A 24,764-nucleotide genomic window follows, 5' to 3' on the forward strand; every position below is an offset into this window, starting at 1 on the left:
CATCTACAACGTAAATGCCGCCACCTACCCAATATAACGACTATCCCACCCTTCAAACCGAAACTGCTTCACGGCAGAAATACACAGGGTTCTACCTACCTGTGCGGACTCACGAAACGTCCTACCACCAGTATTTACGCAAATTATAATTTGTCGAGTTTGATTTTTTATTACACAATGTTATTCCTTCACTGCAGAAGTCAATCGTGAACATTTGTTGAGTACCTATTTCATTAGAAAAATGGGTACCTGCCTGCGGAATTCAGACAACGATGCATCGCTAGATATTAATGCACCGGACGTCTTATCCTTTAGACCCATTTAGACCACGACAACAACAAAGCTACTTTTTGACATCTACATGCAAGCCGATATGTAGGTATCTAATATATAAAATTCTCGTGTCACAGTTTTCGTTGCCATACTCCTCCGAAACGGCTTGACCGATTTTGATGAAATTTTTTGTGCTTATCCGGTATCTATGAGAATCGGCCAACATCTATTTTTCATCCCCCTAAATGTTAGGGGTAGTCCAGCCCTAAATTTTTTTTTTAATTTTTAGACAAAATTTTTAATTTCTATTTTTTTATGATACAACATACAAAAATACATACAATCCTCAATTTTCACCCCTCTACGATCAACCCTTATTTTTTATTTGCTAATTAAAAACTTTAAATTTTTTTGCGAGAATTTTGTTTTTATTTTGTCATGACGTAGAATAAAAAAATTCATATTACTCTGAAATTTTCATCCCTCTACGATCAACCCCTATTTTTTATTTGTTAATTATAAACTTTAATTTATTTGGCAAGATTTTCATTTTTATTTTTATTTTGTCATGAATTAAAATAAAAAATCTGATATTACTCTCAAATTTTCATCCCTCTATGATCAACCCCTATTTTTTATTTGTTAATTATAAACTTTAACTTTTTTGGCAAGTTTTTTATTTTGTTTTGTCATGACTTAAAATAAAAAAAATCATATTACTCTCAACTTTCACTCTTACACGATCAACCCCTATTTTTCCATCCCGATTAATATTTTTTTTATTCTATGCACATATCCGCAATAAGGTTGCAAGATGGCAATCAAATATTATAATTGTAGTAGAATAAATTCTTATTCAGAGTTTATAATTTCAAGTTCCTTTAATTATGATTTTTTTAAATTGAATTTGATCTCCCGCCCTCGCCGGTCGACTACTGATCAACTATCAATCGATCTGCTATCCCCACCAGGTGTTACCACTCATCCAGCAAACATCACGTAGTAGGGATGAGGACGAAGCCGGTCTCCTGTCTAACTTACTATACATCATAGATTATACACTTAATATATTTGAGAGCTATACAATACTATACATTTTTCAGCCATGTTTTGTTGGTTTTATTTGTGTATTAATAGTATGTTCAGTAGGTCTGATAATCGGCTACTATCTGTTTTTCATACCCCTAAGTGAAAAGGGTTGTCCATCCCAAACATTAATTTTTTATTTAAATTTTTTGGATATTTTTTTTTTGTTTATAATGAGGTATTATATGGTTAAATGAGGTTTTTTTTTTCTACAGTAGAATTTCCCTAGAAATCTAATTTAAGGCAACACAACGTTTGCCGGGTCAGCTAGTATTATTATATAAACTTATGGACTGTCGACCATTGCTAAAAAAATCTGTACCGAAAATACAGCTAGCAGTCTGATGCTAAACAACATCAAACAGCTGATCATTTTTGCCAGTTAAGTAATATATAGTCTGTGGACCTTGGTAAATAAACCTTTAGAACGAATGTTTCTTTCATCAAATGTCAATAATGTCATGTCATTTTAAATCATCAGTTTAAATTATTGTCGAACAACGGTAAATTTTGAAAGAATTATTTTGAGATAAAACTAGATTGATTTTTTTTTTAATATTCTTAAACTATCAAAATGGATAGGTCACAAATGCTGAATCTAAACAGGTACGTCGAAATAAAACTTCAAAAAGTACAAACTGTTTTTTGAACTTGCGCGCTATAATTTATTGATTTTTCATCCAAAATATGTTTGAAAGGTGTAAATAAATCATTAAGCTTACTTTTAACATTTTTACAGCAGCGCATCTAATATTGTTTGATGTTTTTTTTGTAATCTAAGTCTGCGCCGCAGTAAGTAACAAAAGTATTCAAACACTTTTCTTAGTGTAGCACTTTTTCAGGAGTAATTTAACGGATTCTTCCATCTTGACACCTGTAAAACCTAGATTGGGAAGATTTGTTGATGTTTATTCTCCTGAACATCTAAATTTGACACCAAAACCTGTGAGTTAAGAAAGATCCTTATTAAGAATGCTATGTTATTATTAGGTATTTTTTATTTGAAACAGACAGTAGTAACCATATCATTTGAATTTAATTACAGAAATCAAAATATACCTTTCATAGATTGAGACATGATAGTCCAAATTTGCATTCCCCACATCAGTATCTTGAAACTGATTACATATGCAGGTATGTGAAGAATTTTACTGAAGAATGTAACTATAAAACAAACATTTAGTCCAATATCTGTGATACATATTTTCTAATGGGCAAGTAAGCTTTCTCTCCACCTGTTACCTGCAGTATTCTAACCATTTAGGATCAATTACTGCAGCCTAAAATTATCAAACTGTGTGTGCTAATTGCTAATTGGTATGAGGTCAAAGTCTGAATAGTTTAACCATTGCCATACCATTCAAAAAGTACATCCAACGACTATGTCAGAAACTAGGCTCATGATATGCCCTACCACCATCAGTTCATTCAACACATTCTACATCCAGATGTTGTAGTAAAAGTTAAATAATACTATTTCAGAACAGTTAAACTGCAACCTAGAGTTCAGCATGTACTCAGCAATTACTCCTTTGAAGGGAACCAGAGCTTCCCACGATTGAAGCGCAAAATAAAACCTATCACAATGGAACTGGAAACACCAACCAAACTAAAGTCAGCTGTTGATATTGTTCGAGGTATGTTTTAACTGTTTTAATATTTCAAATAATTTTTCACTTTTTAATAAATATAATTTAAATTAAGCATAAACTTTGCTATTTTTTACACATCAGTAATGAGCTAGTTATCCCCTGCTATTAAGTAATAAAGAACACGAACACAGATATCATTATATTAATGCTAACATGTGACTACTATCAGTCTTAGATATGATTTCCAAGTCACAATGATGTAGTAGTAAATGCTGGTCCTACTCTTCAAGGTACCCTATACTTCAAATGTAACAACGTATTGTAACAACATTTTCACGGTTTATAAATCACTTGTATAAAAAAAATTATCTGTTGAAAGATAAAGGGACAACTTTCATCAAGTGAATGGTAACTTTTATTTATGTGATGTTGATTCATGAAATCGATAGACATTATAAAGTTTATTGGTTTCATTATCAGCTTAAAGCGTCTAGGCTATGGACTTTCCCATTGTTTATCTGTAATTTAAATCTCAATTTAACTTATAGTGGATGGGCCAAATGGTCTACGTTTCAATTCATCGCTAGTGTCTGGTGATATACCTGGATCTCCAGCTCAATCACAAACTGATCGTTTGCAGCAGCCTATCAACTTGAACAAAGCTGTGTTCACAATCGAAACCAATTCGTCAAAAGTAAGTTTAAATTACAACTGTTCATTAAATGTACATTAAAATTAAACTTACATTAAATGTAATGTATTTCTTTCATATCATTGAGAATCTATGTTGCTCTAGTTGAGTAGACAACCTTATGGCCACTCTCAAATTAAGTGGTTACCAACTAACATAATATTACATTATATGTACATATTACACTATATTACCACTATCCTAGTCTTCAAACTGGAAAACGATTAGTTCTCAGGATAAGTAGGCAGGGTAGTGGTACCTACCAATACAGGCTCACAACACTCATTACCACAAGTAATAACACATATAATTTTGGCAGCTTTTATTTTTATTACATGATGGTATTCCTTCATCATCAATCATTCATGAACATATGTAAACTATGGAGTTAAATTTTCTTAAGTACTTCATTAAACATAAAGATGGACCACAAGTTCATTCACCTGTTGCTTAAGATATATTTAATTAGAAACAATAGTATCTGCTTGTAGGGTTCAAACACCGGCATAGTCAAAATGACAATACGTCTTATCCTTAGCATACAGTAACTTCCATGAAATTCACTAAAATCATACTTTTAGATTCTGATTGTAAATAACAAGGCCTGTTCGTTACTCGGGTATTCCTCCGGTGAACTGTGTGGATTGCGGTTCTCTGATATCTTGAGGAAAAGGAATAGAAAATCTTTTAACCTTCAAGGTCCTGAGGATGGGGATACTTCAGAAGATGGCACTGTGATTTTACTCAGTGGAAAGGTATTACTATAACACCCTTCTCAATCATAATAATTTCTAATCTTTCCAATTCTCTTTTGTGCATTTTAAAATATATACAATAAATTAACTACATTCGTAACAATCTTAATGTTGAACTTTGCGTTTTTTGATATTAAATATTATTTTTAAGACCAAGACACAAATGTAATTGTTTTTTATTATCTTATTGGTTGACGCAACCTTTTTTATTGCTTTAGATGGGTGGACGAGCTCAAGACCCACATGGTGTTAAGTGGTTACTGGAGCCCATAGACATCTACAGCGTAAATACCGCCATTCGCCTTGAGATATGAGTTCCAAGGTCTTAGTATAGTACAACAGCTGCCTCACCCTTCAAACCGAAACGCATTACTGCTTCACAACAGAAATAGGCAAGGTGGTGGTGCCTCCTGCCCGTGCGGACTCACAAGACAATTTTGTAAGATTGTTGTACAGTTTTGTAAGACAACCTCTGCAATATCCAATCTATTGTTTTCACAAACCATTGCCTCAAGTTAAATTTGGAATTCATTCAAACTTAATACATTTTAGGTAGTAGAGCTGCAAACAAAAGAAGGTGGAACTGTTCAGGTATCATTATGGATTAGACAACTGGACAGCGACGGCCCTTGTTTAGTAGTTGCAGAACCAGTCAACTGCAAAAATGTTTTGGTATGTGTTCATTAATAAATAATAATATAGAACAATTCACTTCATTGTAGTAAAAAAAATGTACTGAACCCCATAATATCATAAGTATAAGTAAAACAACACCATATAGATAATACTGCTTTTGCTGAGTAAACTTGTATTTATAATTTTTAGTTAATACTTACCGAGGCTTCGAAAACAACCTTTGACAACACCTCAAGAATATCAATTGTCCCTCATTCCGGTTTTAACTACAGTTAATTTACTTTAATTTATCCTCCATTAAAGTAAATAATTTATGCATTTCGAAAATACCCACTCCCAATCTGTTCTAAACGAGTTACCAGATATCATAGACAAAAAGTGAGAATGCCTCCACATACTTAAAGACATGAGGAAGTTACACATGTATTGTAAAACAGCTGCCCCACCTTTAAACCGGAACGGATGACCGTGCGCCAAAAATAAGTAGAATATTCAGGTGGTTTTTGCTGATAGATATCATCACAAATACTTGCCTTAAATAGAATTAAAATCTTCGTGCAAAAATATAATTCAATTACATTTCTTTTCTCATTATTCCATCATTTAAAACATTTCTTTCCAGCTAACCATAGATGCAGAAACTGCAGTCATATTGTCATGTGAAGGTGTTGACGCACCTGCTCTGTTCGGAGCTGAATCCTGTGATAAATTGGTTGGTCTACCCATCACTTCACTCATACCTTCAATAAGGCTGCCAGCTGTAGACACACCTATATCCAAAAGTATGGCCAAGCAGAAAGTTACTGGTACGTGAAGACAAAGGGAATATCCATCCGACTGTAGTTATCCTGATTTTAGTTTAAGTCTCTGAAACTCATGGCATAAAAGATAAAGACACCTGTTTTACTGGTACCTGAGCAATGAAACTGTGTCGGAGTTCAAGTCTCGAAGGCAGGTACAAATTTTTAAAGGAATACATGCCTAATATGTTCTCACAAATGATATGAAGAAATTTAATTTCTCCAAGACTAGCTACTAGCCAAGCTATAGGAAAAACAACAGTACCAACTCTGGCCTTACAACATGACTTGCAATGCAATACTAAAGATAGGAATCTGAAGAAAATCAATGTTGGAAAATAACTATTAAGGACAAACATTGCAAAAGTAGTGAAAGTAGTGAAAGCTCAAATGGGAATGGATTATATATTTTGTGTTAATAACAAAACTGCGTATTATAAGAACCTCTGGTCTCTTTTTTTGTAAATAATTAAAACTAATTCACCAAAACTATTTATTATAATTAAAATTAATAATATATTGTACCAACAATACTGTTGTTGATTTGTACTATAAAACTCTACTGTTAATATTTTCAGGGAGAACACTTGAAGGTGGCTGTTTTCCAGTTTGTTTATGGATAACGAAACCCGATAATTCGGATGGTGCACATTGGTCAGCTATAAAATCTCAACGATCCATACTCGAAATTAACCTTAGGGTAAGCAATAATTCTTCACAGCACAGATACGAAATGTCCGATTTGTTTTCATTACTGTTGTATGGACAATCCATCGAATACTTGTAAGTTGTTCATGGTTGCCACTTACGATAACACTTCAAAATAAGATCCCTGTCACTGCTTAGAGGCTCTGAATTAAGATAATTTATAATCTGTTCGACTGTTATGAAGCGAATATGCAACGGCTCTCGCAACTTACTACTCTTACTTATCTCTCGTCCATCTTTTGTAATATGCCTCATTATTTATCCCTACTTAAATCCTGATTCCCTTGACTATAACTTAAATACCGGTACTGAAGGAGCATGTTAAAATCCGTACTATTAGTTACTATTGTTGGCTTGCCCTAAAACAATGCATTACGCCTTCCAATGTATACCTACAGCCATTTTACTATTGAAGCTTCTGTTTTCTATCTGAAGATCTGAAAGGCAATCTATGTGTTGGGTGTTAGATCATCTACCTTTCTTAATCTTACCTTTTTCCCAGGTGACATACAATGTTAGCGGCCTTCTAGTCGTCGACGAGGCTGGAATTATAACCGCTTGCAATCACCACTTTGCCATGTTGACGTTCGGAAAGCCGCATTCAGAAGTGATCGGTCATCACATCGATGACGTCATACAGTTCTTCTGCCGCGAATCTGATATAGTAAAATTGCCCGACAGAGCTCGCAATATGACTCTGTCTCCTGTTAATAACGAAGATAATCCTTCTGGTAAGTACTTTGGTATTATACTACCGTACTTCGGTGTTATATCAATAACAGAAAACAATGACAATTTGCTAAGCTAGCATGCAGGCAGGTGATGATCATGTTCCGCGTCAACTTATATAGGTATCTACTTACTATACTTATAACTACCGAACCATGCATCCGATTGACTTGAAACTTGGTATCCATGTAGAAAACACATGTACTTAATGGATAGGCTAATGTTTATGAGTGTTGGACTCCCTAAGGATAATGACAATAAATAATAATGTTAATTTTAAATGATCAGCGGAGCAGGCGAGTACGACTAGTATGTTTTGAAGCCATCGATTTTTGTGTTGTACGCGTCAGTTGTAAAGGTATAGCATCGATTAAATACTCTTACTTGTGTTTAGATTAATCACTGTCACTTTATAGTACCCGAATTCATAATTCAAATAAACCACTAATTTGTTTATTCCAGCATCGGACACGGACGACGATTCGTGCGGCGCGTTCAACGGCAGCCAGAAGTCAGCTTGTATGTCTCTTAACGTCCAGCAATCCTTACTTTCGACAACTCGAGAGAAATCATCCAGCGCATTATGCCTTGACAAGTCGATCAGCATGATCACTCACACTCCGACGCCCACCCAGGACATGGTGTCCAGTATCAGCACTACGGAACAGCGGAACGACGTGTCCGCGCTGCCGGACGTGACGTCAGCGATGTCGGGTATATCTATTGACGACGACAACTTCTGCTCGAGTAGTATTTCGAAATCAAGATCCGAGAACATATTGAGATCGGAACAGGGAAACCCTGTTAAACCGCTGGCAACAAAACCTTGTGATAAATCGGAATCCGTATATTACACATCTCAGCACTCCGAAGTGACGCCTACTGGAGGGACGCCTCGAGTCCGACTTAGCGATCCTTCCTTGCGACTGTCGTTTGATTCCAGTAAATACAGATCTCTAAAAGCCACCTTGCCCGGACAAGTTCGGGACGATAAGAGCAGTCTCTCCCTGGATTATTGTGATTCGAATGAAACGAGTGCAGATTTTCTCACTCCGATAAATGAGATGCCGCCCCCGGGATGTGAAATCGAGGATCTACCAAAACACAACGGAAACGATAGCGTCGACAGTTTGAGCAACGACAACGATTTGGAGACACAGACCGAGTCAGCACCGGGGAAAAGATTTGACGGTGAGTGATTATTTACCAATTGCTTAAATAACAATCATCCCATGGGGTAAACTGTAAAATAATTTCCACTAACATGCTGATGCATGCTTATAAATATTCTTCTTCTTCGTCGCATACTTCATTGCTGAAGGTCGTGTCCTTGAAAGCCCTTCATGACACTTTGTACAATCAACTTCCATTTCCTTCGGTTTTCGGCTTTTCTCAGGGCGGTCGCAACAGAGAGAGCGTAGTGGCCTGATCTGACTAACGATTTGGCGGCCGGCCGGCGGGTCTTTTCCCTTCTATAAGAATATTCTTTTCTTTTATAAATATTACTTAACACTAAATCAGGTGACATCAAGACTCATAAGTTTATCTATGCTGATGCATGCTTAAAAATAGTAGTTAACACTCTAAATTGGGTGTTACACAAGTCTCGTAAGCTTATTTTTTGTTCATCTGAAACCAACCGTACTTACAAGTCTTGCGTCAAGTGGGTGCGGTGCCAACAATACGGCTCACGTACGGCTCACCATAATTACGTTTCAGAGGAGGTTCCCGTGACTCCGTGCGTCCCCAAACGTTTGCTGCGCGCGCACGTGACGTCGACGCCGCAGAACACGCGCGACCGGCCCGCCGACACGTGCGCCGCCGACTGTCGGCACCGCGACGGCACCTACAGGGGCGTCGTCATGCACCGAGACGGGACCGAACTCAGTAAGTACCCGCTTTATAATGGCGGTAGGCGGTAATCCGTGTACTTTTGCCGCTAGGGGCGCTGTTCCAACTCTATACAAACTCGAGTTAACTTTTACTCGATCGAGAAGTTTAAAAACTCGCACTAGGCACACTGAACTATGTAAAGGCCTAAAATATATTAATGATTATTTTTTTAACTACAGAAATGGCTTCTAGCATAGTATTATGACGCAAATATTACAAATTAAAACTGTACTTGGAACACTCATAGAACAACACTTTCCACTTTGTAATTCATTTCTTTCGCTTCGCTTCAGGTGATCCGTTACCCGTTTCGCTTCGAGTAGTTCCGATTACTAACTGCTTTCATGCCATCTCTGCAATGCTTTTATAGTCGATACGACATCCCTAGACTTATTGAGAACATTCTGGGCAACTCGAGTGTCTTCGATGTGTGTCTCTGTTATTTCACAATAGATGGCGTTATATTTCTTGGTTTTACTAGAACCTTCGATGTTCGTTTTGTGCTATTCGGCGATAGATGGCGTAACTCTTACAGTCGTAACAGTATTATCGACGTAACAGTCACTTCGACAAAGCGGCACGACACGAGAATCATGCCCGTCGGTAACTGCATTCCCGATCCTGCGGACAAAATGGAAAGCAGTCGACGTCGCCCCAAACACGTGATTTCGGATCCTCCCAATATATTAACGGTGCTTTTAGATACCTCAAGCACCGGTCATCGTTCTCGTCGAACCAGTCGCTTGCGACGAAGGGCTCGGCAAATAAATTAACCCTCAGACACAGCCCGCTGAGTTTCTCGCCGGATCTTCTCAGTGGGCTGCGTTTCCGATCCGGTGGTAGACTCTGCGAAGCTAGGGTTCGTGTTAACAACGTCGTCAGGCCCCGTGAGCTCACGTACTAGTTGAAGTTAAGCTGAAATAGCCTCTCAAGGCTGTCGGCTTAGGTAGGAAAAAAAATGTAACACAAAATTGACACGCAACTTATTTTGAAAAAAACGTGCTCACTAGTATTGAATGAAATTTAAAATTAGACGATTCCTTTTCGTTTGATTCCAGACGTGGTGTACACGGTGTCGAGCATGCAGTTGGCGGGCGGGCGGAGCGTGCGCTGCGTGTGGCTCGGCGTGCAGCTGGAGGACGCGCCGCGACACAACACGGTCGCCTCCAGCCTCACGTCCACGGCCGACAACTCGCTCGTACTTGTTAGTTAAATTACATGTAAAAGAAAGATTTTATTTATTTATTTATTTAGCTTCATGCACAGAAGTAAAATGGCGGACTTAATGCCTGAGGCATTCTCTACCAGTCAACCTAGGGTGGTGTAGAGAATCCTGTGGTAGGTGTGGTACTTAATGTGAAAATAACCAAACTGATAATAATATTTCATACATATACAAACATATACACGGTATACATATATATATATATATATACAAATTTTAATACACATAATATATCGTCACATACATTATATCATGATAACCATATAAAGTTTACACATATAATCACTATTATTTTTATTTATGATTTTAATTACTATTGTAGCAAAAAAATTAAATCTTTGAATATTATTTTAAAGGGCAACAAATCGGCTGGCAGCAGACCACAGTCCATGTCCTTGGTGAGCCAGGGTGGAGACGAACAAGTTGCAGGAGAATACAGCAAACATTATGTTACTTTGAAACAGATTGGTGAGCTCTAAATACTATTATAAATCAACATTATACCACAACTATAGAGCAATATAACAATATCATACAAGGGTAGTTTTTAAATATCTGGTCAAGCTCAAGTTATCAACTGATTGAATAATTTCACAAACTGTCAGATTTTTTGTTTGAATACAAATTTAAATAACATTTTATGATAGTTATTTTATGTAATTAAACTTTATATGCTGATACAGATTACAATAGAAATCGGGCCTTTTGTTTCCCCAGGCATTTAGAATCATTAGGAAATGAATCTGAATCGTTGATTAACTAGTGAGTTTAAAGAACGATCATGCTTCTTAAAACACATTCTACTAAAACTCGATTTGTATATGAATAATACTGTCCGAAATGATTAGTATGAAATATATGATATATAATATAGATATGGGAACACAATAAATGAAATCATAAAACGTTAAATCATTATAACACCTAATCATTACTTTATAAATTGCAGTTCAGTAATGGATATTATCGATAATTTCATTTTCAGGTAAAGGCGCCTACGGCTGCGTAAAGATGGCGTATCGTCGTTCCGATCGTTTGCTGACCGTGACCAAGTTTATACTGAAAGAGAAGATCGGTCCACTGTTCCTGGTCGACGGGCCGGACGGGAAGAAAGTACCATTGGAGCTAAGTCTCTTGCTCACATTGAAGCACCCTAATATTGTAAGTTCACGTTATAGTGATTTGTTAGATGTCCCCGAGACAAAATTACAAACATTCAGAACGTACTAAATGCACTGTTTTTAAAGTGAAACTTCTTTAGAATCGTTGTGACTTCAAACTCGATGAAACGAAAAAATAAGTCCATAGAGACACAAACACATAAATGTGTAGGATTCTGCCGGCGAGAGAATGAGATAGAACACATTAGACGTTCTCGGTCTCCTCTTTGTTGCATCCCCACTATCGTCTACTAAACATTGTCCATATGCATGCTCCTGTGTAATGGGATAGTCAGTATATCTATATCTTATTTATAAGTTTCACTTCTACCATGTGTGACTTGCACACACACACACACACACACTCTTTTTGTTAATTATAAATTTTGGACGTATCTTTTAAGTTTGGAACTGCCATAATGAGAATCACTGATATACGTTAATTCTCCGGTACAGGTTAGTTTAGTGGACGTATATGAAAACGAGAAATATTTCCAAATGGTCATGGAGAAACACGGTGCCGGCATGGATTTGTTCGAGTTCATAGAACGACGTCCGAGAATGGATGAACCCTTGTTGAGCTACATATTTAGACAGGTATAGTTTAATGCTAGATTTAATAATAACCATATAACAAATACACTATCATGAAAGTAACATTCCCGATCCTGCGGACCGAATGGTAAACAGTGGACGTCGCCCAAAACACGTCATCTCGGATCCCCCGATCCACTAACGCTGCTTTTAGGTACCTCAAGCATCGGTCATCGTTCTCGTCGAACCCGTCGCTTCCGAAGAAGAGCTCTGCGAGTAAACTAACACATACACAACCCACTGAGTTTCTCGTCGAATCTTCTCAGTGGGTCACGTTTCCGATCCGGTGGTAGATTCTGAGAAGCACTGCTCTTACTAGAGTTTGTGTTAGCAACAACGTCAGGTTTGAGCCCCGTGAGCTCACCTACTCACCCAGTTACGCTGACATAGCCTCTCAAGGCTATCAGCTTAGGTAGGAAAAAAAATTAATGAAAGCAAATGGTTATGTGCTTACTTAGTAATCATACAATTGAATGTTCGGTTTTAAGGTCGGTGGCAACATTAACGTGACGTGTCATAAGAAATGAACTCGAAGCCTCTATTCTATTGTTAAACGGCTTGCGGCCCCACCCTCTGAATCGGAACGCATGATTACAAACAGAAAGGGGCAGGTTGGTGGTACGTGCCTATGCTGGTGTACCCTCGACCACAAGTTGAAAACCGAAACGACTTGATACTTGAATCACTTTTTATCGAATCAAGTTTTGGACAAGATTCAACTCCTAACTAGAGACCAGGCCAGTGTCCTGTCAATTAAAAGACGATCTTAATAGCACGTATGTGGTTTCATTATTAAATGAAATAAACAATTTGTATTCCAGGTCGGACAGGCGGTCGAGTACCTCCACTCGCTGAACATTCTGCACCGAGACATAAAAGACGAGAACATTATAATCGATAACAAGTTTCACGTGAAGTTAATCGATTTCGGTTCAGCAACTTTTATGAGCAAGGATTCTCTCTTCTCTACTTTCTACGGAACCACTGAATACTGCAGTCCTGAAGTGTTGGCGGGAAATAAGTAAGTAATTATGAAACAATAAAAACTAGCATTAAAATATTTGTGAACACTGTAAATATATATCGAGGCCGTCCGTCTTGAAACATTAACTCGAAGTTACGGTTATATGGTTGTTTGTTAAATATTTTTATATGTTGTTAAACTGAAGGATTAAACTGCCGCCAAGTTAGACGATAAAGTATTGAATAAACGAACTTGTTTTTTCCTACATATATATTTAGTTAGCTTTTTTTAAGGAATTTTATGACCTGGTAACTAAGACCTTTGGGTCAAGTCTTATTTCAATTTTAATGAAAACTTTTTTATATGAAAAATGATATTATGAAATAAAATGAAGTTAAATAAAAACTAAATGAAATGAGATGAGATGATATAGGATGAAATATAATCTTAGTAAAATGGTGGTCATTTACTGAGACTTTTTCAGTAGACTTTTTGGAGGATGGCGAGAAGCTACGTTCAGCGGCTTTGTTTCAATTTCCCGCATTTGTGCAGTTTCACGTATACTAAACAGTTAATAAGCCACCGTTATCACACATTTAAACCTGAAGAAACACTAAATAGACAAAATAAAACAAATCACACAACTTCACTCCTCGCGTTCCCGACAAAAAGTCCTATTTTATTAGCGTGAGTTGCCATGTCGGACTTCGATAAAATAGTGCTAACTGTATTTTTTTTAATTTGCCACCAATTGATAGAATACATGAAAGCAAAAGTATTTGAGTAACCGATGCCCAAAAATGCTTTGATGAACGATGCTTTAGTAAAACAAAATGTACTTTTCAGGTACGCCGGTCCGGAACTAGAGATGTGGTCAATGGGCATAACGTTGTACGTTCTAACGTTTTTCGTTGATCCGTTCTCTGACATCGAAGACACTATCCAAGGGCCGCTCACCTTTCCGCACTTGGTATCAGAAGGTACGTTTACAACACATACAATATAAAGTATCACATTTTCTATAAACATTACTGTCACTCACCCATGTTACATTACCAGTTTTTTTTTTTTTATATATCATACATCAGTTAAGTACGAACAATTTTAACAATTCTTTAAACATGTTAAATAAAATTTCTTAATTCATTAATTCTTAAAGTAACTTTCATAGCTTAGGTTAGCAAAGCAATGTTGTGTGTGTTTGAACTCTGTTGTAATACTGCCTAAAAAACTCTTCTATCAAAATACTAGAATCGCTTCTCTTTAGAGGGAAATTTCTTTCGAGAATTTTTTTTTCGAATTCCTTTTGATTTAATAAGAATTAACGTTCTTCGATTCGGGAAATAGTACCAACATAAAACCTACTTCTATAATATAGATAAAACAAATTCACACTTAACTCTAATGTATCGTGTACAGACTTAGAGCAGCTCCTCCGATGGATGCTGTGCAAGGATCCCGCGAACAGATGCACAATAACGCAGCTGATGTCTCACCCGTGGATAAAACAGCATGTCGCCATTGCTAATTACGTCTTCCACGAGATCATTGACTGCGGTAATTTTCATAGTAAATTTTAAAACGAACGCTTTAACTTAACTCATTTACTTAACATTCTGGCTGAGTGGTGTCGGTTTAAAACAGCACCTCTCTTCCCTTTTTTTTCCTTCCTTTGCTGATAGCCTTGAGAGGCTATTTCAGCTTCTCCTTGACGTGTGGGTGAGCTCACGGGGCTCAAGCCGGAGTGTTCACAGAATCTACCACCGGATAGGAAACGCGACCCACTGAGAAGAGCGGCGAGAAACTCAGTGGGCTGAATCTTCCCATGGGTGTTGAAACAAGAGTAAGGGATTCCCCGGTAACGGGCAACAGAGAGAGACGCGGCGCATTATCGAGCTTGTAATAAGTTACAGTCAGATTTTTTATGACGAAAAAAATACATAAAACTATGCTTATTACGCTTTTCTCATTGATGACATGATAATATTAAGCTTTTTTTTAGATCGTGACGAAGCGAATCCTGAAATGTACTATAACGGGAGCTTATCACCAAGAAGTGGATCACCCGTAGACCAAGTCGATCCCGTGGCTAAAGGTAGGTTTTGCCATTCATGAATTCCTATTTATAATTACATAATAGTGTACTAAATATGAGTCGTCTATTAACAAAGGTGGCAATCTGTGCATTTGGACAAAAAAATTTTATTGGTATGTCAATACAGATTGATTTGAATATAATCGTCTCCTTCAAAGAATACGGTTCAAAACCTGCATTAAATAAAGGTTAATACTTAACCTGTTATCTATCTAAGATGTCGTTCCGAAGAGTTTTGTGACTGCCAATGGAATACAAAGTCAATAATTCGTTTTTCTGATTTACCAATCATTGTCCAAAAGTCAGATTGCCGGCTTTGATAATAGTCGACTCATATGTACTATAGATGCACTTTAAACAGACAGACTACATTGACACTAAATTACTATTACGTTATTTCTTTTCATTTATTTTTGACATCATTTCTTGCTAAGGCTATAAAAACTTAACTTCAGTTTTACGCTGAACTGTGTAATTATTCTCGACCAGACTGAGCAGTAATAAAAATAAATTGTAGCCTATTTCATATTTGAAAAGTATTGATATAAGATGAACTATTACTGTAAAACAGTATGAACTATATAAATAAAAACAGAACTATATAAACAATGTGCCTTCTTTGCCAATCTCTTTTTATTTTGTATTGCTGAGATGGGTGGACGAGCTCACAGCCCACCTGGTGTTAAGTGGTTACTGGAGCCCATAGACATCTACAACGTAAATGCGCCACCCACCTTGAGACGTAAGTTCTAAGGTCTCAGTATAGTTACAAGGGCTGCCCCGCCCTTCAAACCGAAACGCATTACTGCTTCACGGCAGAAATAGGCAGGGTGGTGGTATCTACCCGCACGGACTTAAAAGAGGTCCTACCATCAGTATAAATCTCCTTCATATAATTATTTATGTTTTAATAATGTCATTGTAGAACGTTCGAACCCATCCGAAGTGGCCGTCCGTTCAGAGGAAAAGAACGTTTCTCGAGAAGAACCTAAGCGAAGTTCCGTGGCTCTGCACGCTCTGTCGACTGCCGACCGAGACGCTCACTCAGATAACTACAGTCTGCGATCTTCAGCTGACGTACGTACATAACATATTATCACTTAAATTAAAATTGCCCAAAGTGCGTCTTGAATTCCTATAGCGAATGTTGCTTTTGTGACGTTTGACATCAGCTTGGAGCTCGCACACAAATCTTACTCTGTCCTCGCTGAACCCGTCGCTTGCGACGAAATGCTCGGCGAGTAAATTAACCCATAGACACAGTCCACTGAGTTTCTCGCCGAATCTTCTCAGTGGGTCGCGTTTCCGATTCGGTGGTAGATTCTGCGAAGCACTGCTCTTGCTAGGGCTAGTGTTAGCAGCACACCCGCGAGCTCACTTACACGCTAGGGTAACGCTGATATTATAGCCTCTCAACGCTATCAGCATAGGTAGGGAAAAAAGTTCTAGTACTCTATTTTGCTATACTCACTTCAACTCTATTCGTGCTCCTTCTACTCAAGTATATCATAGAGTATATCGTATACTTAAAAGAAGAACAAGCATTCAAAATTAAACCAAATTCCGTGTCAATTTTCCTTTTCCAGATACTAGACATATCGTCGAAGCCGGTGTCGGACGCGGCGCTCACGGACATCAGCTCGGACGCGACCGGCCACGCCGCCTGCGACATCGACTACGACTGCGACCAGTACGAGTGCGACAGCTGGGACGAGTGCGAACAGGACAGCTTCTCCTAGACACGCACACGCACATGCGCACGCACGCACGTACACACGCACGCACGCACACGCGCGCGTCACATTCAAATCGAAAGATATACGTCAACAAGTTCATTTGCGACACTAAAACAATCCGATCTAAACGCGGGACGAACAACTGCCAATGTGTACAGGTTTCTAAAGTACTAAAAATTAATTTCGTCGCCGAAGGTCTTTATGACCAGTAATATCAAAACTAGGTTTTTTTACCTTACTCGCTGTCGGCCAACGGCTGTCAAATGTCGTGAATACAAAACTATATGACTTGATATGACTATATGACGGCTTACGAAGTTAACACAAATATGACACGAACCTGTTTGCTTACTAAATTTACATAGGAGACCCTTTGACTATTAATAAATTATTTCACTATATTTGCGAATAATACCTAAAATATATAAATACGATGCTCTGTTAGCAAACGAATGTCAGCACTTTTTTTTAGGAAAACGCACTATTTTTATCTAATCCACAAAAACGCGAAACGATAGCCGCCATTATACACTCGTATGTGTCCTTGTTTAAGTACTACAATGTGTGCATCTGTCATTAGCACACTATATACACTAACTAACAATTCTCTTTTAAGACAGACCTAAATATTTTAATTAAACTTCTTTCATTGATGTAGTTCCTATATATAAGTGGAATTTACTTTAATACACACAAGAAAATATGATGTGAAAGTATCAAAAAACGAACAAAACAGACGCAATGGCCAGTGCTATCACTAATAATAAATCAGACAATCAATTAGCACATATAGAGCTATGAAAAAATCATATCAGTAATTTGTTATAATGTATCTTAGTATAATGGGGCGGCTTAATAAAAACAGAAGAAAGAAATTGGAAGTGTACTTACGTCGAAGCGACTCTCAATATGTACAGGCAGTGACAGAAGTGTTTTCATAATCTATACATATAAATAAAATTGGAGCGTCTGTTTGTAATATTGAAATAACCGCTATTTAATACATGCATATGAATATACATACGGTACATACACAAAAATACCATTTTGTACAATTTTTGTCTGTTTGTTCCGCCTAATCTCTGGAACGGCTGGACCGATTTTGACGAGACTTTCACTGATAGGTAGCTAATAATATAAGGAGTAACTTATGCTTTTATACTTTTTTTAGATTAGCTTCGCCCCGCGGTACGACAATAACCGCGGGTAACATCGCGGGACTCAGCTATCAATAATAAAATTTAATGTTTCCAAAGCGAAGCGAGGGCGGTCGCTAGTGTATCATATATTTCGACATTTAATTATAGAATTAGCTTAACATTAATTTTAATATGATATTTTTAAAACACGCTCTGTCTGTGTTATTTTCAGTTACAATGTTTACCGTCTCTGTCGCCACGTAACAAAACAACATGGCAGTAGTGTTTTTTTCTTATTTTATTCATAGTTAAAAGTTGCTAGATAGATTTCAAAAATATATTTATAATGTGATGGAAAGACACGTATGTATGTTAAGTTTACTTCATCATATCTCATGTAATTGTCTTATGAATAATTATTTGTATTTTTAAATATTAAAAAAAACAATTAAATTTAATGTATCATGGGTCTTTGCCAAAAAAAAAGCGACCATCCTTCGACAGGTTAAAAAAAAAGGGAAATAGCGCAAAAAATTATCTTTTATTTACCGACTTACGATTATATTTAAGTTTTCTAGGTAATTTATAATAGAAAACACCCAAAACTAAAAACTCTACACCCAACACTAAAAATCATGTACTTTATTAATATTCGTGTCGTAAATTCATAGAATCTAAAATCAAATGACGCGCGATGTATCGCAAATTCAAAAAGTGCCAGCTACCTTCGCACGTTCACGAAAGATGAATCTACCAAAATCGCATGTGTTGGATGTTAGTTGAAATAACACATAATGGAAATGTTTCTCCATTCAGCTCAACCAATATTTTTTTTAAATAGAGTACTTTGTCTTGTTCAGGAGAAACATAAATTTAGTTTACAATTTTGTTCTAAATGCCTTAAAGGGATTTGAAAATTTTTCTATGGAACATATAATTTTAACTCTTATTTAAAGCAAACTAAAATATCTTACTGGTAAGCCCAAAAAATCTATCGACAGTTATTAAGGATGTTATACATAGAATTATTAACCAACATAAACTATGGAAATTTCTTATAACGATAACGGAATTAAATCCGGTTTACAAAAATTAGCTCAAGTGGTCTCTAAACTGAGACGAAACAAACACACAAATAAGTATCTATTCTAAAAGTGTATAATAGGCACATATTCTTGTCTTTTGATCTATGAGGCTTTAGTAAATATAGATTAGAATCTTTGTGTCAAATTTCGAAATAGTACCTTTTTCTGCAGTATTATTTATATACAATATAAGGATTTAGATAATATTATAAGATTAAAATTAAAATTGAAATCTAAGTCGTTCACTTAGCGCAAGGGGTAAATGTAGACCAAATTTATTTAAGTATATAAGTAATTATACGTTTTGTTTATAAAAATAGTCTTCTTGTCTTTACTAAAATCGTTTCTAGATGATAAATCTCGACATTAGAAGCAGTATGATCGGAAATCAAAGATTTAACTTTTCCGTATGTGTAAAATTGTTATAAAAATGTATCAAGAATATCTCAGCGATAATTTTTATGGTGCGATTTCTTTAAATAATTGAAAGACAGTAATCTAGAAGTCGCGATCCCAAGCGAAGGACGAAATCTATACACGAAACCTTAGCAATTGTTGAAAAAATAGATTAAATACTTCTAATGTCGGGAAGTAAACAAATGTTCCTTAATGTACTATGCATTTAACTGTTGATCTCATTAGACACAATTATTGAAGAGGCACGCGGAATTTATAGAAATTAAAGGTTTTCAAACACACTGCAAGTAATACTAGAGTAAAATACCGTCTTCCGCAAGCTATTTTGCAATGATTAAATGTTTGTTTTTTAATCAAAATTCGAATGCAAGAGCGAGTGAGATAGCAATATGTCTCCTCGCCTTCTAGGGTGACCGTATCATTATAATTGTTTTTGATACTTAGGCTAACCGCTATGGTCCTGTCCGAGATTACTCTAATTATTTGTAGCTGTAAAACGCATTTTATGTTTAATTATATTCGATATAAAACTGTTCGACAAACTGTTCGGAGGTGACATTCCTAACTCTCCCATCTCGAACATTCAAAATTACTGATTCACAATTTTAATGTTAATAAAATGTAATTATCGGCTTATTCCCGCGTTTTTTTTTTAAATGTCAATGTTGTTTCTGACGTTTCGACCACTGCAGTTTTCGTGATCACGAACATATAAAAAAAAACGCGAGATATTAAACCATAAAATTAGTTTTGATTTTTATTATATTTAGAACTGGCTAATATCGAAGGAAAACAATATAACGTATGCGTCCTGAGATGAGATCTTATGAATTTAAGTATTAAAATATTTTAAGGCACATCGACAATTCACATAGGATAGACAAAGCTTTATTATGATAATTGAAAAAAAAAACTTCAGAGGTGTCAAGGGACACCCGAATGGAAAGAAGTTCCTTTCGATTAATTAGTGAAGGAATTGTAATTTTTTTTTTAAGTTATAATAATAAATTACGGCATTATGAAGAAAAAAAAAACAATACTATGAACTAAATTACTATTGTTGAAACGCTATCTCGAGAAACTGTACTCATTACGCGGACGAATCAGATACGAGCAATGTCACGCGATAAGCGCCTACACGTCAATGAAGTAGGAAACCTATGGAAATGAAACGTCGACCAAAATTTCGTGCCAGTGTGACGTCATCTGGCCACAAAACATGGCGGCTTTAGTGCTGTACAAAAGATTTCAATGTTATCAGGTTTTATCGATAAACGTTCTGGGCTCATTTTATTTTAAATATTGTTGAGTATTATTTATTTGTAGAATTTATACTTTAATGGGAAGTAAGTAGGTATATTGTTATGTGCAAATATGATATGATTTAGATGGGTGAAACCTAAGACAAGTTCGTCCTTCGAATTTGCCAAGTAAACGATATGATGATTTTTAAAGTTGCTACACTGATTTTATAAAGTTGTCGTTTGTCGCAAAACATAAAGATATGGCGTAGTTCAAGCCATCAGCCCATTTCTAGCATGCTAAGTGTTATCGTATTTTGAGTACGTGTTTTTCTTAGACTATTACAATCTATTTTAATTGTTTTGCTGACTCTAAAGTCCGTAACATACTACCGCAGCGCACCCCAAGGAAGGTGCGCCGCACCATTTGAATCACTTTCTCTTGAGAGTGATTCAAATTTTAAACTTATCAAGGGACCGTGTGAAAAAAAACACCTACAGAACATTTATTCATTAATTACAAACGTCATTCCTTGTGACTTCCTCTCTAAAATCACTTAATTATTAAATATTTAACAAATTTACAATAGTGTTTTACTCACTGCGGAATAAAACTATTTTATTTAAATAGTTCCGAAGAGATTTTGCCGGTAGCCTTTTTCCCGAAATATCTAAACAGAATGTCTAAATATGTTTTGATGACATATTTTAAAGTGGTATTTATGATTAGTGTCATGATCAATAGATTCCGACCGAAAAATAGATTTTTCGGATGAGGGCTCCATAATGAATTTAAATACATATAGATAATAGTTTTAGGGTATCGACTTTCTTGAGATCCTATAAAATACGTTTTAATTATTATTTTTGTATGTTTTAAGCATGATAAATTATGAAATTTTATATAATCAATCATATTAAATCGATATCAAAGTCAATAAATAATGTACAACCCAAAACAGACGGCCGAACTGACGTGACAATGACATTTGGCGCGCTAAACATGGCGGATTTTCGGCCTCATTAGACGGAGACGGAGATATTTACGTATATTCATGTTTAATTTTATGTACGCACTGAAATACTGTTATATTGTTTTCCTGCGAGTTAAAGTGCTGAGTAAGAACGAGATAGATATATGTTTATGTATGTGCCTTCAAAATGGGTGCTATTTATATAAGCAATTGTACGTATAGAACAATATGTCGTGTCCCTACTATATAGGTCTATGCTACACGTTGATTGGTCAGAATGACGGATCTAAAAAGTGTCGTGACAACTTTTCGTAAGAATTTTTTCCGTCTAGCCCCCTTCCACGACGCGCGATAAGGAACTTCGTTCCAAAAACATTCCTTACATTAGACTGCATTGTAACTATCATTGTTTTAAAATACATATCTATTTTGATTCAAATTAGTAAAATATACACTCTTCTTTATCGAAACAATTTTTTTGTTCACATAAATAATAATTATATTGCACTTAATGTTGTATTTATCATTCCTGTGTAGATCAGTATTGATTATAATCATATTCAATGTAATATAGAAATTATATTTTTGTAGAATTAAAGCTAATTTATTAAAATTTGTGTCAAAAAGTTTCTTCACTTAAATTTATATCACCATTTCGTAATTTTAATTTAAAAATAACGATTTCCATAGCACACGTTTCCAATGTTGTCTTAGAATTCGCATAAAATATTAGAAAGTAATGCGATTTACCATTCAATGTTCCATTTCGGTGATGTCGACTAAGATGCTAAGCACGAATCACACTTCGCGGCTCTAACCCATTGACAAGAACCGACGTTTTAATGACATTTCACATGCAACCTGCCACAACACAATCGGTTTTGTTAATGTGTGTGAAATAATATTATAATTTACGATTTATCATTATCCTTAGGGCGAGTATTTCTGTTTATTCGCATCGATTACTTCAAAATAGCGCCATCTGGTGTCAATAATGGGACCAGATGACCTAACTTAATACTTTTTAACCACAATGCTAGATATTTGAATGTTTTTTAATTCTGACACAACTCGCACTAAGCACTCTTGTGATCTTTCACATACCACGACGACCGTGCTCTGTCGTATCGTACTGTACAAGTGAAACCACATTAACGTCACGCATCTGCCTCAAATTCATAGGTACTCTAGACTATCTCCTATAATAACTCCTTCTATTGGGGAGGGTAATTCGTGCTGAAAATTTTTTTTTTTCGAACACCGAATTTCTGTGGATTCTTGGGTGCAAGCAACTAACTTTCGTTCGACTTCGTTTTTATGACCACACCACTTGTTACGGGAGTAGAGCTCCATTCCTAATAATATGTTTATGCAAAATACTTCGCGTTTTAAAAAGACTGAATTTGGAGCAAGATTCTAAAGGCGACATTCTCTTGTAAATTGAAACCTAAACGTTCACGTTTCGTGTAAATACGCCGAGCTCAGTGTGCTTAATGCGAGTTTTTTAACGTTCTCGATAGCGTAAAAGTTGGTAGTATGGAATGGGATCGTTTGCCTACGTATGCCGCTAGGGGCGCTGTTCTAACTGCATACAAAATTGGGCTAACTTTTACGCTATTGAAAATGTTAAAATTAAAAAACTCACACTAAGCACACAGCTAGCGCACGAACATAGTAGAAAAAATACCGTGAACGCTGTTCTTAGACAACAGTTAGGAACGTAAACATGCATTGTAAAATTATTTGTCTTCAGTGTGCTTAATGCGAGTTTTTTAACGTTCTCCATAGCGTTAAAACTTTACTGGTGGTAGGACGTCTTGTAAGTCCGCACGGGTAGGTACCACCACCCCGCCTATTCCTGCCGTGAAGCAGTAATGCGTTTCGGTTTGAAGGGTGGGGTAGCCGTTGTAACTATACTGAGACCTTACATCTCAAGGTAGGTGGCGCATTTACGTTGTAGATGTCTATGGGCTCCAGAAACCACTTAACACCAGGTGGGCTGTGAGCTCGTTAACCCATCTAAGCAATTAAAAAAAAAACTAACACTGTATGGAGTTGGAACGTTTGCCTATGTTTGTCGCTAAGGACGCTGTTCCAACTGCATACAAATTTGATTTAACCTCTACGCTATTGAGAACATTAAAAAACTCGCACTAAGCACACAGTAAACTTACTATCCTTAAGATTGTCTAAAGACTAAACAGTCATCAATATCTTTTAAATTATAAAAAGTTTTGTTGTTTGCTTAATGAAGAACCCGTCCGTGATAGGTGAAAGGAAACATTCTTTGCGTAACCGTTTTGTCCGGCGAGTCTGTTACTCGACCAGTGCCTTAAAACGGACAACGCCGCGATGAGTTACTTTGCCTGTGTAGAACAAACAATTTATAGATAATAAACGATATTCATGTAAACATGTTTTTTTTATTAATATCCTTAGAAATTATGTTCGACTAATATTCAAATACTTATTTTCTATTTTAAAGTTTTGCGATATAACAATGTTTGGATTACGACAGGCTCCTATGTGGAAACTGGTGGAAGCCAAATGTAACCGTAATTATTTCCTGCCAATATTGGTACATGCCGCTGGGCTATACACACCGACAGCGTTGTATCACTTGATTCGATTACGCTATTGCTTCACGCTTTATACTTAGACTAGATCCCAAAATGTGGGTTGATTAAAAACCAAGTAGAAAAATGCAGAAACAATAAAATTTTGCTAGGTGCTTATTTAACAGACAAAGGGCTAACCGACTTTTGCTCCACTTCTCTTCTTATCAAAATTAAGAACTTAACGATTTATCTGGAGAGCTTGATTAGATCGTTTGATGTGATAATAACAAGTACTTACATGTATTTGGTCTTAAACATAATATGCTGTGATTTTGTTGTAAACCTAAAGTTTTTTTTATCACAGAGATCGGTGAACGAGCACACGACCGACATGGCGTTGAGTAGTTACCGGC

At 36.3% G+C, this 24,764-nt stretch overlaps 1 protein-coding gene across 1 annotated transcript; it reads left to right on the forward strand.

The window, feature by feature from the left end:
- Nucleotides 1-1,806: 1,806 nt before the first annotated feature.
- Nucleotides 1,807-24,206, forward strand: LOC101742125 (PAS domain-containing serine/threonine-protein kinase). The gene is made up of 22 exons (XM_038011150.2): nucleotides 1,807-1,965; nucleotides 2,202-2,304; nucleotides 2,405-2,493; nucleotides 2,842-2,996; nucleotides 3,500-3,645; nucleotides 4,224-4,397; nucleotides 4,950-5,069; nucleotides 5,656-5,839; nucleotides 6,412-6,533; nucleotides 7,044-7,272; nucleotides 7,733-8,461; nucleotides 8,990-9,157; nucleotides 10,222-10,367; nucleotides 10,745-10,856; nucleotides 11,374-11,549; nucleotides 12,005-12,145; nucleotides 12,964-13,163; nucleotides 13,953-14,086; nucleotides 14,526-14,663; nucleotides 15,109-15,201; nucleotides 16,127-16,278; nucleotides 16,788-24,206. Exons 1-22 carry the CDS (start codon nucleotides 1,934-1,936, stop codon nucleotides 16,938-16,940), a joined length of 3,696 nt encoding a protein of 1,231 aa, XP_037867078.1. The 5' UTR covers nucleotides 1,807-1,933; the 3' UTR covers nucleotides 16,941-24,206.
- Nucleotides 24,207-24,764: the final 558 nt, after the last annotated feature.

The sequence above is a fragment of the Bombyx mori genome, chromosome 5 (assembly GCF_030269925.1).
Source record: "Bombyx mori chromosome 5, ASM3026992v2".
Taxonomy (NCBI): Eukaryota; Metazoa; Arthropoda; class Insecta; order Lepidoptera; family Bombycidae; genus Bombyx; species Bombyx mori.

Bases quoted from the DNA above. Each gene is read 5' to 3' on its own strand.
- LOC101742125 (XM_038011150.2), top strand. From the start codon at position 1,934: ATGGATAGGTCACAAATGCTGAATCTAAACAG. The intron at 10,368-10,744 runs GTTAGTTAAATT...ATTATTTTAAAG, and splicing joins CCGACAACTCGCTCGTACTT to GGCAACAAATCGGCTGGCAG. The intron at 14,087-14,525 runs GTACGTTTACAA...TATCGTGTACAG, and splicing joins TCCGCACTTGGTATCAGAAG to ACTTAGAGCAGCTCCTCCGA.